This window comes from Molossus molossus, unplaced genomic scaffold, assembly GCF_014108415.1.
Source record: "Molossus molossus isolate mMolMol1 unplaced genomic scaffold, mMolMol1.p scaffold_m16_p_14, whole genome shotgun sequence".
In the NCBI taxonomy this organism is placed as follows: domain Eukaryota; kingdom Metazoa; phylum Chordata; class Mammalia; order Chiroptera; family Molossidae; genus Molossus; species Molossus molossus.
Window position 1 is genome coordinate 21,741,131 of NW_023425349.1, and position 17,569 is coordinate 21,758,699.

The following is a 17,569-nucleotide window of genomic DNA, read 5'->3' on the forward strand; positions in this document are numbered from 1 at the left end:
AATTAAATGAAAAGTGGCCATTGTGCAGGGATTCAGTTGTGTCAGGTTGGGTAGTGTGGAGAGAGTAATATTTTCTAGATCTAATTTAAATCTAATTATAAGGACAGAGGATAACTTATTGTTTTTCTTTTTCTTGAAAAGTTTCCTAAGATTGAGGCTGAAAAGAAAGACCAGTGTAAAATATAAATTTTACGTTACATCATTCATGTTTTATAGTGTTAGATACTAATTATAGGCTTGATTCTTATTCGTCCTGTGCACTCTTCATAAGGCTTATACTCTTTTCTGTGTGTGTGGTGCGTGCCCTTAGCGGGAACCGAACTCAGGACTCTTTGGTCCGCAGGCCAACGCTCAACCGCTGAGCCAAACTGGCCAGGGCAAGGGCTTATACTCTTTTTCAAGGGCTTTATACTCTGAATTATGCATTTCTCCACAAACTAGTAAGGATTCCTTTGTGGCTTCTAGGTAATAACTGGCTATACCACAACATCACAGGACATTAACCTGTTAACCGAGCGGGACGTATAAATACGTCAAACGTTGCATACAGTGAAAAGGGAATTCCCCAGGAATTCCTCGGTTAACAGGTTAAATGTTGTGATAGTATTTTTTCCTGAGAAAAAGGTTCAAACAACCATGAGACTCCTACATTTAATGTCAGATTTATTTTATTTATTATAGATACTATCACAGTTTTGAGATTGACAGAAAGTGTGTGTCTGGGGAAATATAATTAGTCTTTAAAATGAGAACCAGCAGGTTCTTACGCTGTCTACCACACAGTACACTGTTCTCTAATAGACTAGATGGCTGTTTTCTAAAAAGGCTAAAAAAATATTTAAGGATTGCTTTAACATGAATATAAGTTGAGAAACATTTATTGTAGAGTTTTTCAGCCTGTTAAAATTTTTTAAAATTATAAGTTGAAACAAATAAGCATGTTTCTATTAAAAATGATAATAAATGGTCATTCTTGATTGAAAAGGAGTATAAAATGTTGAAGACTAAATAGGAATTATTGCATCTTTTGTTTTCCCTGAGGAGCAATGAAAATTTATTAAAACCTACATTCAGAAATCAATGTAATTTGCATGTGTATGAAACACCAACTCAAATTTACTGTCAGTACTTTTGAGAGATGTTGTAAATTAATTTTGTCTCGGGTTGGAGAGCCAGAGTGATTTAAGCACTTTAGTGACTCTAAAAGCAGTTGTTTAAAATGGTTTTTCAGATTGTATGCATCTTGATCATAGAAATTGGTCTTATTCATCTTTTAATCCCTCCTGGCACCTGACATTGTGCTACACATGATGGACACAAACATTTCTACACCCTTGATGTTCACATTTGATAAAGATTTTACCTATATGATGGGCACACTCAATAAAAATCAAATAGAAGGCAAGAGATTTCTATTCTGTTGTCACTAATAGTTGACTCTGGTTCAAACCATCCCAGGGATTGAAAACCTAGGGTTTGTGGCTTAACCTTTAATCTAATTCTTGGATTTTCTTTTTCTTTTTTTTTTCTTTTTTTTTCTTATCCTCACCCAAGGATATTTTTCCATTTTTTGTACAGATAGAATGGGAGAGAGAGAGAGGAAGGGAGAGAGAGAGAGAGAAACATCGACGTGAAGAGACACATCGAGTGGCTGCCACCCGCACGACCAACCAGGGCCGGGGACAAACTGCAACCGAAGTACGTGCCCTTAGCGGGAACCGAACCCGGGTCTCTCCGGACCGCAGGCCGACGCTCTAACCGCTGAGCCAAACTGGCCAGGGCTAATTCTTGGATTTTCTTTAAGGAGTAATCAATCCTAATAAACATATATATATTTATTGGGTACATAAATAATGTACCCAATATTTATGCTCTGCTGACTAATATCATTTGAATGGGTTCCTTCACAGTAGAGTCTATCAAACAGTGACTTTGGTTGGATATGTACTGAATATTTTGCCCTAGCTTCCTTTCCTATTATTTTAAAATTAAGCTTTCATTATAAGTAAATATGTACATGATATTAAAATTGGAAAAATACAGAACAGTAGAAGAAAGAAACACACATCTTCCCCAGAGTTCCAGTAAAATACTTGAGTCCAAATGATTTTGTTCAAAAATGTTTAGAGATTGCTACGTTGTCTTCTGGCCTTTAGTGTTGCAGTAGTGCTCTCTGAGAACAAACAACTTTCTTCTTTTGTAGGGGTTGTTTTTGTGTTTTGTACAATGCATGATGCTTGCAGGATTATAATCCTGCAAGCTATTAAAATGATTATATGTGCCCATCCTTTGACGTATTCAACAGGAATCCACTCTCTTTTCTTCCCCACATCTGTTTATGACAGGGGGTCACATGCCATCGCACTGAAAGGGTGCATCTCCACGGGTCTGTGTCGCTCTTCACCTCTCCCTCTTTCTTCTCCTTTTCCCTCTTACTACTTTACCTTCCCCTCCCTACTCTTAGACTTCTGTTTCTCCCCTGCAGTCTCCTTCCCCAGTCTCCTTCCTGTTCTCTCCTCTCCTTCTCTTCCTCTATTCCACATACCTTTCCCCTCCTCTTTTTTCCTCTTTCTTTCCCCCTCTCCTTATTCTCCCCTTTTTCTTTACATTTTCTCTTCTCCTTCCTTCCCTTGATTGGAAATCCTAATTGGAGCAGGTCTAATCTAGAACTGGAGGAGAAGTGTACATAGAATATAAACTCTGTAGAGATGATTTTATCTAAAAATGAATACAGTAGATTGGTGACCCCAGTAGGGTACAGAAATGGATGAAGCTGAAGCTCTTAGGGGACTGTTCTGGAAAGACAGAAGGCTGTTAACAGAGAGTGGATGCTTGGATTGGTGATGGCGAAGTCTAGTGGGTGAGGCAATGAAGAGGAGGCTCAGATCGGGTGAAGGATATGGTCACCGGAAATAAGCAAATGAAGAACATGACTCCAGGATACTAGAAGGATCATCTATAGATAATGAAATCACCAACTTGTGTGTGTGTGTGCGCGCGTGCCTGTGCATGTGCGAAAGAAAGGCAGGCAGACAGACGGTGAGACAGACAGAATGAATGAGAATGAGAATAAAATCTTCAAAGAATGAGAAGTGGCCCAGAGGTCAGTAGACAGTTGGGAGAGAAAAAAGAATATTGGCTATATAATGTGATGATACTTCAAGGGAGCTAGAGGTTTTTAGGAAGAAGGTGAAGAATGGTCTGGGAAGGCAATACAGTGCAAAGACAACACTTCTCTCATCTCCAGGCCCTGACTATAAACGACAGTGAGATTTTCACTAGGGTAAGAAAATGAAAGAAAAGTTCACAAGGGGAGTTTAGGATATGAGGGGATTTATTAAAGACTGATCATGTATGTATTCCAGAGGACAGATGCAAGAGTTTGTGGGTTAGATTTGAATCAGAGCTGCATGAGGATGACCTTTGAAGCCTTGGGCTTCCTAAGACATTACCATGAACAGGAATATAGGGCATCATGGAAGTAACTGAAAAAAACAGACTCTAAGACACATTCTAGGATTTTGGTGGGCTGGGTGGTAAGGGAATCTTGCCCGGAGAACTCAGAGCACAGAATCATTTGGGAACCTACAGAAGCAGGGGCAGTCTGAGTGTCCTTTTGTAAGTTCTCTGATATAGCGTTGAGACTATAAAGTTAGAAGTAGCAATGCTGGGAAGATGCAGGTTTCTCCGGACACCTCATGGCACTTCCACGACTGGTGGTGTTGAGGCTGACTGATGTGCAGGGACATTTCCAGCATCTAGGACTTAGGAAATTCCCTTCTAGCTGCTCTCTTATGGTGGTTTCAAAGCTGGTAGGGAAAGAAACTGTCTCACCAGTTGTACCTGCTCACTTCTTAGACCAGGATAAGTCACATGCTGTAGCTTTGAGCAGGGTTGGAGCACACTCAAATCCCAAGAGCTGAAAGAGAAGAGAAAGCTTTCTCTAGGAAATTAACAAAGGAGAAATGAATGGATGCTAGGAAGAGGGAATGAGGAATTGTGTATAGCTACTGGTATCAAAGAGCCAACTAACAATGCAATGTCTTAAGCCACTTAAAAGCTTTTCTGAGGACATGGAAAAAATAAATAGAGGAAGATATAAAAACATATACCATTTTATTGATGGGAAGAATCAATGGCATTAAAATGTCCATACTACGCAAAGCAATCTACAAATTCAGTGCAATCCTTATTAAAGTACCAATGGCATATTTTACACACCTAGAACTTCAAAAGTTTATATGGAACCATAAAAGACCTTGAATAACCACTGCAATCTTTAAAAGGAAAACAAAGTGGGAGGGATCACAATACCAGATATCAAATAATACTACAAAGCCATCAAAATCAAAACAGCCTGGTACTGGCACAAGAACACACATATAGATCAATGGAACAGAAAAGAGAACCCAGATATTGACCTGAGACAGTAGGCACAACTAATATTCGACAAAGGAGGCAAGAGCATACAATGAAGAAAAGACAGTCTCTTCAATGCATGGTGTTGGGAAAATTGGACAGCTACATGCAAAAAAAAACCCCAAAAAACTAGACTACTAACTTATACCATACACAAGAATAAACTCAAAATGGATAAAAGACTTAAATGTAACCTGTGAAACCATAAAATTTCTAGAAGAAAATGTAGGCAGAAAAATTGCAGACATATGTAGTAGAATTTCCACTGATACATTGCCTAGGGCAAAAGAAACAAAGGAAAAAATTAATAAATGGGACTGCATCAAACTAAAAAGCTTCCATATGACAAAATAAACCAGCATTAAAATGAAAAAGGAACCCACTCTCTGGGAGAACATATTTGTCAATGATACATCAGATAAAGGGTTAATATCCAAAATATATAGAGTACTCATACAACTCAACAAAAGGGAGACAAACAATCCAATTAAAAAAAATGGGCAGAAGACCTAAACAGACACTTCTCCAAACAGAATATACAAATGGGCAGGAGACATATGAAAAAATGCTCATCGTCAGAGAAATGCAAATTAAAACGACTATGAGGTATTACCACACACATGCCAGAACAGCTGCCATCAACAAATCATCAAACAACAAGTGCTGGAGAGGGTGTGGAGAAAAGAGGACTCTAGTACACTGCTGGTGGGAATGCAGACTACTGTGGTCACTGTGGAAAACAATATGGTGTTACCTCAAAAAAATTAAAAATGAAACTGCCATTTGACCCAGTGATCCCACTTCTAGGAATATATCCTAAGAAGCCTGAAACACCAATCAGGAAGAATGTATTCACCCCTATGTTCATAGCAGCACTATTTACAGTAGCTACGATCTGGAAACAGCCCAAGTGCCCATCAGTAGATGAATGGATAAAAAAGCTGTGGTACATTTACACAATGGAGTACTATGCAGCTGTAAGAAAGAAAGATCTCCTACCCTCTGAGACGACATGGAGGGACCTGTAGAGTATTATGCTGAGCAAAATAAACCAGTCAGAGAAAGAAGTACCACATGATCTCACTTATTCATGGAACATCATGAACAAAATAAGCTATCAATTCAAAATAGATCCAGAGTCATGGAAATAGGGAACAGACTGATAAACCTCAGAGGGATGGGGGAGGGAGGAGTGGGAAGAGATAAACCAAAGAACTTCTATGCATATATGCACAACCAATGGACACAGACATTAGGTTGGGGAAAGCAGGAGAGGGGTGGGAGAGGGAAGGAGGGGGGTCAATGGAGAGAAAAGGGGGATATCTGTAATATTTTCAACAATGAAAAATAAGTAAAAAGAGAGCTTTTCTGGCATCTAAAAGAAGAACAGAAGTAGATAATCCAAAATTTATGTGATAAGGCCATTGTATTCAGAGACCCTAGCTTTTTAAATTTTACTTGTTTGCTCAGCCATTGTAGTGCATGATCCTTATTCTGTAGTATCCTGTACTTATACTCTAATATGCTGGGGTACTATCCCTCATGTCCATATTTTAGGACAATGAAGGGGAAGGAGGAGAGAGGCAGAAAAGTACTCTCTCAGTTGAGACAGTCGCCACTAAAACACTTGCCCAGAAGTGCCACACGACTTCAGCTTGTATCTCATTGCCTGTCATTCCTGGCGATGGAGGTGAGGAATTGTTGTCTTCTAGCTGCGAATGTTATTATGCTGAATAAAACGAGAAAGAATGGTTTCAGGGTGGACAAGTAGCATTCTTGGCCACAACGGCAAAAAAAAACCAAAAAAACAAAACAGTATTAATGCAGACATCAAGATCAGCATCATGAACTAGGATTTACAGGTAAGTGTCTGGGAATAAAGGAGTGTGAAAGCTAAAATGACCTGAGTTGTGGTCAGAGAGTAGAATACTGTAATTCAAGATTGCAGAGGCTGGGCCACTTTGCAAAGGCTGGGATCATTAAAAGGCCTAGGACGAGCCCATTAGATCTAAGAATCAAGTTGCTCATGAACCCGAAATCTCTGTCCCCTTCCTTTTGTTAGAATGTAGCATGAAAAGTCACAGCGAAGGCCTCTGTCAAGCACCCCCAATCTGTTGGCATCCTCATCCATTTAGGGCCAGACTCCTCAGAGACAGTTTAGGTTGCCCACCTGTGGGTCGATGGCTGAACGCAGTGATATTGCTTGGGCCATGCATTGGGCAAAACACAGGCTTTTAATTGTCAAGCACTAATTTAAAAATAATAATAACGATGGTGTTGGTTACTGTTTGCCACTTTTTAAAAAATGACCTTTTCTTGCTTGCAGTGTATGGGCATTATCAAACTTAAAACAATTATTTTTGTCCTTATTCAGTAAAATGTAATCTATTAATAGTGTTCATTTTATATAGTAAGAACATGCCCTCGTCTCCGCCAACCCAAACATGGCCACCTGAGCTGTTCCACGGGAGAACTGTCCTACAGGACAACGTGTGCGGCTACCTGTGATGAAGGGTACAGGCTGGAAGGAAGTGCTAAGCTTACCTGCCAAGGAAACGCCCAGTGGGACAGTGTGGAGCCCCGGTGTGTGGGTAAGCTTCTGGAAGGCACAGTGCCTTTGGTGACTCACTTCTTACTCTTCGCTCTCCCATTTCCTGGGAAGACCTACAACTAAAAATTGGCTCATAATGACTGTAGATACAAAACCATATATACGGATGCACAGAGATAGAGGTATATAAATAAATATGTTGTTTTATTCCCCTCCACTGGTACAGAGCCTTCTACATGAGAATCCAGTTTTCCAAGTCACTGAAATTTATGGCTTTACATGGCAATGCCTTGTTTTGTTTTTTTTTAGTGGGGCCAATTTTGATGGACTTTCCTTTAAAAGCAAATGCTGTATATAATTCCCTCACTACGTTAAGCACAATTTACTTTTGTCTTGTCGATGAAAGGACAGAATTGTGAACCAATGAATCTTAAGATAGACCATAAAATTCTGTTTCATTGCATTTTCTGCTTGTCCTTCACTGAGAGTTGGCATCTCGCTACTGAAGTTGGGTCCAGAATGAATAAGTTCTGTAGCTTTTTCAGTTTGCTGTTTCTTATCCAGTGTGGATACCAATAATGATGGTAATCATGATGATGATGAGGTGTTGATAACTACTACTTAGTGAAACCTCACTGTGTGTCAGATACAGTATACCTTGGAGCACCAGCAGGTATGTAATGATATGTACAACTTCCCAAAGAGGGAGAACTACGTGTATGGGATAAATTGAGATATGTCAGGACCTAAGATGGGAAACTAGATACTATAACTATGTTGGTTCCTCCCAAATTGATTCACAGCTTTATTCGGGCACAATCAAGTATTGGGTCCATGGGTGATCGTAAGGGAGAATGTCACAGGAAGGAGTTTGGCCTTACCAGGGGATTCATTAACCGTCCCAGAGTCAACTCTCACTGTGCAGGCTCAGAAAAACTGATATTACCCTACTGGGACGAGATTAATCTCTCTGACACAGAAGAATAACATTTACTGTTAGACGAAGATTCAGCTCTCTAGCAGTGACATGCCTCCTACTATGAGTGCCGAAAGACATTGGCCTGACCAGCATCGTCAGTACTTCTGCTGGGTAAAGAGACGGGTGGCATTTGCAGTTTGTGAGCATGCAAATAACACTCATTTCCCTGCCACAGAGCGCCAGTGCTCCCCCTTCCAGCAGCCCAGAGGTGTCCTCGTATCCCCCGCCACCTGCGGCAGGCAGCCCGCCAAACCTGGGACAGTTTGTCAGCTAAGTTGCCACCACGGGTTCGTTTTATCTGGAGTCAGAGAAGAAGTGCGATGCGCCACCTCTGGAAAATGGAGCGCCAAGGTTCAGACAGCTGTTTGCAAAGGTAAGTCTTCTCCGTTGGTCAGATTCAAAACCAAATTCCCATGCAGTGACATGTTGGTGCATCGTGGGACTGTCCTCCTTTGCACATTTTGCTGCAAACCCATGATAAAATGGTAGGTGTTCGCCCAGTATATCCTATAAGGATTTCTGTTTCAGAATGGTGGGTCTACCAAATCCAATTACTACCTGCCAGGCAAGGACAGAGACATTAAAGTAAGGATGATATTGGAACTGGAAATCAGGTACGATTTCTATCAGGAGATGAAACTCTTAGAGGAGTTTCTGGCCCATATAAAGCAGGTGAGACGAAATGCATTTTGAAACCTGCATCCCATCATTCACGGGGAGTGTTGCCCTCTTCCTTCAGCAGGAGTAGACTGCTCTGAAGAAGGGGGATGGAGAACAAGGGCTCTTGGAAGTAAAAATACCAGGAATATCTCCAAGGGAAGGGCAAGAACATGGAACAGATGCTGTTGAAAACAATGTTAGTGATTTCAAGAACCAAACTGAGTGTTCCTTCAGAACGGAGAACCAATAAACAAAGAACTTGAATACCCCAACTGATGAAAGCAAACAGATGGAAGTCAAGAGATACCAAGATCGATCGAGAAGCCCTAGGGTTCATGTAATAAGGGGTTCCAGGAAGAGAGAGAAAAGGGGGGTGGAGGAGGAGAATTTTCCTACCAGCAAAAGAAAGTTTCCCTGAGATACACAGAAAGGCTTGAACGTTTAGATCAAAAATAAATATATATTTTGTACTAGCCCCTGAGTATTAGGCAGGCCTATTTTCACTACTCCTGGTGAAGTTTCTGAGGTTCGGTGTTAACAACAAAATATTAAATAAGTTTCCGGTGAGAAAAGAGAAACTGCACAAAGGGAACAAGAACCAGACTCGCATTCCCTTCTCTCTCACGACTCCCAGTGCCAGAGGAAAGGAGCGATGTCCAAAGGCCACCGACAGAAAACGGCTGCAAACTTGAAATTCCAAAGGCGGTCCAGCTGTTATAACAATACAAGTGTGAATGAAAAATCAATTCGTTTTTCAAATTTTCAGAGGCAATGTGCTAACGCATCTTTATGGGCAAAAATTGTCAAGTATAACCCCTCGGAGAAAACAAAAATATAAATTGAATAAAATTGCAAAGAAACAAGATGTGTTAAATCAGTTCAGATATATTTATCCCACTGCATGTTACAGAAGGCTTCACTGAACATAACTTCAAATGAAGGGCTTTATTATATTATATCACAAGAACTTAGCTCTCCAGTAACCAATGTGAATATGTGCAATGTTACCACTTCTGATCCAGTGCTTGGACTGCAAAGTTGCACACTGAAAAAAATATCCTTGCCCTGGCCGGTTTGGCTCAGCGGTTAGAGCGTCAGCCTACAGTCCAGAGAGACCCGGGTTCGGTTCCCGCTAAGGGCATGTACCTCGGTTGCAGTTTGTCCCCGGCCCTGGTTGGGTTGTGAGGGTGGCAGCCACTCGATGTGTCCCTTTCACGTCGATGTTTCTCTCTCTCTCTCCCCCACTCTATCTGAACAAAATATAAAAAAAAAAAAAAAAATCCTTGACTTTAATTTGTTGTTTTGACAGTACCTTTTTGCACTAATTCATTCTACTTGATAGCCCTTGTTTTAAAGAACAATTTCTTCCTGCCACTCAACATTTCTTTTTCTTTTTCTCAACATTCTTTCTTTCTTTCTTTCTTTCTTTCTTTCTTTCTTTCTTTCTTTCTTTCTTTCTTTCTTCTTCTTCTTCCTTCTTCTTCTTCCTTTTCTTTTTCCTTTTCTTTTCTTTGACAGAGAGGGAAGGAGAGAGATAGAAACATTGATGTGAGAGAGAGAGACATCCATCAGCTGCCTTCTGCACACCCCCTACTGGGGATTGAGCCCCCGAACCGGGAATCTGACTGGCAATTGAACTGTGATCTCTCAGTCCATGGGATGTTGCTCAGTCCACTGAGTCACACCAGCCAGGCTCTCTGCTTATTTCTTTATTTCATTCAAAAAATATTCATCTAGGTCCTATTATATGCCACAAATATATAACACAACGAGATAAGAGGTATTCAAAGCCCTTAAATTCTTTTGAGAGAGACAATTCAATTTCAGAATGGCACATTGAGTTTTCTGGTTAGGAAGGACAGGGAGTTGTGGGAACTTGTGGAGTGAGCACCTACAATGGACCAGGGGGTCAGAGAGAGCTTTCCGAGGAGCCAGGGTCTAAGCTGCGAATTAAGGGACAAGTAGTAGTTATCTAGGTGAAGGGGGAAGAGGCATCAATTCAGGCAAATCAAAGAACATGGGCCAAGGTGCTGGAAAGACTGTGAGACTTTCATGGGACTGAAAGTATTCTACATGGAGAATGAGTTCCGGTGGGGGATCTGTGATGGTGAGTGTCGCCGGGTGTCAGTCCGGGAAGGTCCTGGGAAACCATGCTGAGACACATTATCCTGAAGGCAGTTGTGCGTTCCAAGCCAACCAGGGATCCAGGTGGAAAGATGAGTCACAAAGTATGAATATATTCCTAACTCATTCTTAAGTGACGTAGAATTACTTATCAATATATGAACTGATGTGTGTGTTTTCTGAGTCAGATGTGGAGCCCCCCCAGATCAGCTGTCCTAAGGACATAGAGGCCAAGACCCAGGAACAGCAAGACTCTGCCAACATCACCTGGCAAATCCCAACGGCTAAAGACAACTCTGGGAGAAAGGCAAGGTTTATGCAAACATATGCATCCTTTTTGTAATGGATTCTAAATACACTATACATATGTGTGACATTGAACATTTACTGATACTCTAATGATACCTTCTTTCTGTATACACTCTACTGATTCATATTAGGAGAAGAATGATCAGCTTTGAATTTTTTATTAGAAATTATAAAATAAAATGGAAAAGACAAATGTATTTGGCTACAAAAGTATTTTTTAAAATTCCTAAATTAAAAGACAAATAGCAAACTAGAGGAAAATGCTTCAAACTTTTCAAAAGTTAGAGTGTTTATTACATAACATTAATACAAATTTATTTTTACTACATCATAATTTTCAAGTGGACTAAGAAGGTAAACTTAAAATGCAAAAGGAAAGAATATATCAATACCATACAAACATCTGAGAATGTAATCTTAGTGTAAGACATTAAGAAACTGAAAATTAAAACAATGACCTGGCAACATATTTTTGACTTACCAAAAAGCATAATATTTAATATAGATCAGGAAACTCTGGGTGGGAACTTTGACATTGACACTACTCAAGTATTGACAATGGGAATACAAATTAGTACTGTGCTTTGGGAAGAAATTTTGTAGTATCTATATTAAATGTTAATGACTTTGAGGTTAGTAATTCTGTCCATAGAAATTTATTATAAGGGCATAATAAAAATATTTTAAAATTCTCTATGCAAAACTGTTCATCCTGGTGCTGTTTACCATAGTAAAATTGGGAGCCAATTCAAATTGTCTTTCAATAAATTTTTCTCAAATTATCATATATTTATTCTACGGAACATTATGGCTACAGTTAAGAGTCATCATGATCTGGTCAGATTGACTCAGCAGTTAGAGCGTTGGCTCGAGGACCAAAGGGTCTCGGGATTGATTCCCAGTCAAGGGCATGTACCTGGGTTGCGGGTTCAATCCCTTCCACTGTATCTAAAAAATCAGTGGGAAAATATCCTCAGGTGAGGATTAAAAAAAAAGTCATCTTAAATTCTAAAGACTATGTAATAGCATAAAAGTGTTTTAAGATATTGTGTTTTTTTTTTTAAAAAAAAAAACAAGAACAACCTTTTAGATTATGCCAGTGCTACACTATGCAAATAGAATAGTCTGGAAAGAAATATACCCAAAAACTGTGCCTGATTTTTTCCTTTCACTGTATGTGAACTGTTGTTTCATTTTTACATTACTAATAATATATAAATCAGAACAGAATAAATGTACCATTGATATTAACTTTAACTTTCAAAATATTATTTCTCTCCAAAAGGTGTCAGTCCACGTCCATCCAGCCTTCACCCCGCCCTACCTTTTCCCAATTGGAGAGGTTGCTGTCACATACACGGCTGTTGACCTATCCGGCAACCAAGCCAGCTGCACTTTCCATATCAAGGTCATTGGTAAGTCTTCTGATTACTTGGGTCAGTAGGCGAAAATAATCTAGTTCCTCAAGGACTTTGCTTCTTCATCTTCAACAACTCCCTTTCTAGTGATTCTTCCTACTGGCATTGAAACCTGCACATGCCACCCCTTTGAAACCCACACGCTCTTTAACTAGCACTATTTCCTTGATTTCATCCCATATGCGCCTTTTGAAAAGTTCCCAATGGTGGTCATCTCTTTTGGCTTAACTGCCATTTATTCTGAAAGTCACTCATGTCTGGCTTCTGTCTCCTTCACTCACATACACTACGTTCACCAAGGTCATCAATGATCTCTAGAGTTACTCCTAATGCACATTTTTTAGTCCTTACTTTGCATAATGTTTTCTTAGATTTTCCATTATTAACCATACTCTCCTTATCAAAGCTGTCTCTTTCCCAGCTTCTCTGATAAAGGTCTTTCCTGTTTTTCCCCAGTTTTTCTCATTTGTCCTTCTTTATTGCTTTCCTAAGCTTCTCTTCCTCAGAACAGCTCTCAGATGTGTATGGATTCCAACCTTGGTTCTCTTCTCTCTCTTTATAGTTTTCTTGGTGATGTCGGTAACTGACAACTCCCAGATTTTCATCTCTAGATCAGATGTCACCTCTGGGATTCAAATCAATATATAAAACCTCCCATGCGGATGTCTCATGTAGATGTCCCAAAGGCATTTCAAATTCACCCAAACATAAGATATTTCTTAACTCAGAAAACCGTACAGCCAACAACCTAGCCACCAAGCAAAACTCTGGAAGTCATTTTTGACTCTTCTTCCTCCATCACCAACATCCAACAAATTGTAATCTACTGGGCTCATCTATTTAATGTGCCTGAAGTCTGTCCTAGTCTCTACATCCTCCCAACCACAGCTATAGATCAGTCCTTTTTTTTTTAGCCTGGTTTACTTATTATCACCCCGTTGGTCTTTGTGCTTTCAATCAATTCAGTAGATGTTCAGAAGCTATCAATTATCAAGACTTACTATATGGAGAAGTAGGATATGTAGCCTTCTGCAGTGGTCAAGACAATAGACTCTGAACCCAGACTCTTCAGTCCATAGCCATCTGCCACTTCAAGGCATTGTCAGCCCTCTGTGCCTCAGTTTCCTTTTCCAAAAAATAGAATTAATAAATATATTACCTCATAAGGCTATCATGAGGTTTTTAATAATAAGCCCCTTGAACTAGTGCCTGACTCATTAAACTCTATATAAATATTGACATTTTGTGAATTTTGTCTCTGAAATATTTAATGTGTTTATTTTAAAACTCATTTCATTTGAAGAAGTCTTCGTACATTCTTGAAGTATATAATGTATACCAAACAGGCTCCTTACCCTAGAAATTCTAGGTTTTTGGCAAAAGTCAATAAAAAAGACTCAAGTAACAGTCATAGTCCTTAGTTGTTTTTTAATTGCTTTTTCAATGTTTTCAGCATGAACTTTACCAAGTCACATGAAAAATATGTTGGATTTGGGGTTCAAGAATGTCTAGCTAGACACAAGCAGAGCTTTCAAATGATGAAAGAGGGAGAGGAAGTGGAAGGAAGAGGGAGCAGGAGAAGGAGAGGGAATGGGAGAGAGAAAGAAGGATGAGGTGGTGGGAGAAAGAGAAGTAGAGGCAGAGAAGATATTCCGAAGCCTGCGTTTTCTTGTTTTCCCCGGATGACAGGCTGTTGGTGTCTTACTGATAAATGAGAGGAAGCAGAAATGCTTTTGCTGAGCCTTCCACCGAATGTTGCCTCACTTGCTTTGGAATGGACGTCTCTCTCTTTGGAGATGATGCATCTGCTGCTACCTCCACTTCTTCGGACAGGATTTCCTAGGCTGGCTGCTGGCGCTCTTGTACCTGTGATTCCACTTTATTTTTATTTACTTATTTTTTTATCCTTACCCGAGGACATTTTTCTATTTTTTATTCAGACAGAGCAGGAGGGAGAGAGAGGAAAAGAGAAAGAGAAACATCGACGTGAAAGGGACACACAGAGTGGCTGCCACCCGTACCCAACCAGGGCCGGGGACAAACTGCAACCGAAGTACATGCCCTTAGTGGGAACCGAACCCGGGTCTCTCTGGACTGCAGGCTGACGCTCTAACCACTGAGCAAAACTGGCCAGGGCTAAACATTTTATTTTATTTTTTGGTACTTGCCCCTAGCGGGAACCGAACCCCAGACTCTCTGGTCCGCAGGCTGATGCTCTAACCGCTGAGCCAAATTGGCCAGGGCATCCACTTTAAAATGTTTGGTTAAAATCAGATACATTAGAAAATCTTGGAAATATCCATTTGTAATTTCTTTGAGAAAATCAAATACTGACAGATTTTTCAATTTAGCTATGAATTGACTTGATTCAACAACCTCAAAGTGCACTGGCTTCCTATGAGCATTATTTTACTATTTTTTTCATTCAACATTTTCTGAGCACCTGTTATGGGACCAAGTTCTGTAGAGACCTAACCATGTGTAAAAGAGACTCTATCTCTGGTCAACAAAGTTTACAGTCCAGGAAGGTAGTAACCCAAAGGTACAGCACTAATAAAATGACAAGCATGAAGAAAAGAGAAACATTAACATCTATTCATAAGACTTAACTTAAAACAGAAATCTACGCCTGGACAGTGTGGCTCAGTGGCTGAGCATCAACCCATGCACGAAGAGGTTGCCTGTTCGATTCTTGGTCAGGGCACATGCCCAGGTTGTGAGCCTGATCCCCAGTGGGGGGCACGTAGGAGGCAGCCAGTCGATGTTCTCTCTCATCGATGTTTCTTCCTTCCCTCCTTCCTTCCTTCCTTCCTTCCTTCCTTCCTTCCTTCCTTCCTTCCTTCCTTCCTTCCTTCCTTCCTTCCCTCCCTCCCTCCCTCCCTCCCTCCTTCCTTTCTCTCCTTTCCTCTCTCATAAAGAAAAAAAGCAGAAATCTACATATTCTCACAGGTACAGCTCATTTAATTTTAGAGTATGTGTTTTCATATATTATAGATAACAATGCCCTAGCCTTGATGTCTGTGACTATAATTTACTAGCTTAACGACCTCATGCAAGTCTTTTAACTTTGCTAGACTGAGATTCCTCACTTATAAAATTAGAAAAGTAATTTGTCTAGTCTCCCTCAAAGGCATATGATTATGGCTATGAAAACATTTCAAATATGTAAAATCAGTAAGTATATTAAAATGACCTCCTACACACCCTCTTTATTGTTCTTTACGGACATCCTGAAAATTCTACCACAGCCCATCAGAGTTCTGAACCCTGGCTCACCCAAGCCCCGCCCCCTTCATGGGTATTACAATGCTCAGCAACAGCTACTAACAGTTCTTTAATGTCTGCTGTGACTTTCACCTCCTTGCCACTGTAGCCCCTGACTTCCGTGTCCACACCACACCCTGGTCTTTGCCATTACCTAGAATTTATCCACCTTAGAACTCTTAGACTCCAGTGTCCCCGCTTCGGACATAATCTCCAGGCATTGCAGCACTATCAAATCCTCACGCCTTCTGCACATTCTACAACTCAGACCTCTGCCCATTCTCCCTTACATTTAGCCCATCTATCATGGGAGTGATCCCAGTGCAGTAACTAGATGCGTCATTTCTCTTCTTCTGCTTATCTGGGAAGGTATATCAGCTTAACATTGCTTGTGGAACTCACAAATTAAATGCCCACTGCATCCATATTACCTTTCAGACCACTGTGCTCACGGTGATTTTAGTGACCTGCTATTTCTTCTTCAACAGGCAGAGGGGGGTATGCAAGAATCAGCTTTTTCTTTTGATATGGAGACCAGGGATAAAACAAACCTCATCAGGAAGGGAGCCGCAGGGTCAGCCTTGTGTCTAACAAGGTCAGGGTTCTTTATCAGCACAAGTAGATGTCAAGTCCCTCTTGCAACCTTCCTCACCATATTTTAATGTCAATTGTAACTTCTTTCTCTGATTTCATGTCCTTTAGATGTAGAACCACCCAGCATAGACAGGTGCCGGTCCCCACCTCCAATCCAGGTCTCCGAGAAGCAGCACGCTGCAACCTGGGATGAGCCTCAGTTCTCAGACAACTCGGGTGAGAAAACAGGCATTTTGTTCTCAGTATGGTAACACTGGGTTATATTTTATTTTTAAAAGCTTTTAAAAAACACAAAAGAGAAATGAAAAGTAAATGATGTCTGTTTAAGTGGACTGAATAAGCATATAAGGTAAAGTGTTTTAATGCTAGGACACTTACAGGGTGGGAAAAGCATGTTTACAGCTGTTCATGTGGAAAAAGACATGCAGGTTCGATTATTACAATAGCTTTATTAACTCAAAAGAATGTCACAGTGCAACTGTAAACCTACTTTTGCCAACTCCTATATATACAGTTTAACATTATTAATCAGCCTACCCATGGGGTTTCCCTTCATTCAGTAGTCAATGGAATTTTATTCACCTGTGCTAGGTGTTGTACTTGAAGGTGGTCTAATAAATTCATTGAGTCTCTAACCTTAATTTGTCTTGAAGACATAAATTAGGCATTTTATTAGTATCTCTAATGCAGTTCTATGTATTCATACTCATTTCTTAAACATTTGACAAAAAAAGTTATAGACAATCATAGGAAAGCAAAAAAAAAAAGGTCAATTGACGTTCCCTTTTACGATTTCAGATTTTATAGTAAACAACTATAATATGCAAATTAAATAGATTTCTTAATTAAATTCCCCATATTCAAGTAGACTGACCTCTTCAAGGAAAATCATTTATTTAGCAAGAATGCCTTAATTTAATGAGATTCTTGAGTCTGCTCTTTTTTTGTTATAATGTAAATATTATATATTTTATTTTCTACTAGTGGTCAAATCAACATAAATTGAATGCCCAGCTGGTTTGTATAAATAGAAACTGAAAATTCAAGTCAAATAAGGTGACTAGTAAAATGGCTACAGACCAGTAACCCCCAAACCAGGTTCCTTCTTTCCTCCCTAGGGGCTGCGTTGGCCATCACCAGAACGCATTCACCAGGGGACCTTTTCCCTCAAGGGGAGACCGTCGTGCGGTATACAGCCACGGACCCCTCGGGCAATAAAAGAACATGTGACATTCATATTGTCCTGAAAGG

General features: G+C 40.1%; 1 protein-coding gene across 1 annotated transcript in view; it reads left to right on the plus strand.

The window, feature by feature from the left end:
• The window catches only part of SVEP1 (sushi, von Willebrand factor type A, EGF and pentraxin domain containing 1), a 181,993-nt gene that overhangs the window by 61,850 nt on the left and 102,574 nt on the right, over positions 1 to 17,569 (plus strand). Inside the window, exons 6-11 of the mRNA XM_036260999.1 lie at positions 6,831 to 7,010; positions 8,125 to 8,322; positions 10,922 to 11,040; positions 12,328 to 12,457; positions 16,427 to 16,534; positions 17,437 to 17,568. Coding sequence (XP_036116892.1) covers positions 6,831 to 7,010; positions 8,125 to 8,322; positions 10,922 to 11,040; positions 12,328 to 12,457; positions 16,427 to 16,534; positions 17,437 to 17,568 — 867 coding nt within the window. The remainder of the gene's footprint in view (positions 1 to 6,830; positions 7,011 to 8,124; positions 8,323 to 10,921; positions 11,041 to 12,327; positions 12,458 to 16,426; positions 16,535 to 17,436; position 17,569) is intronic.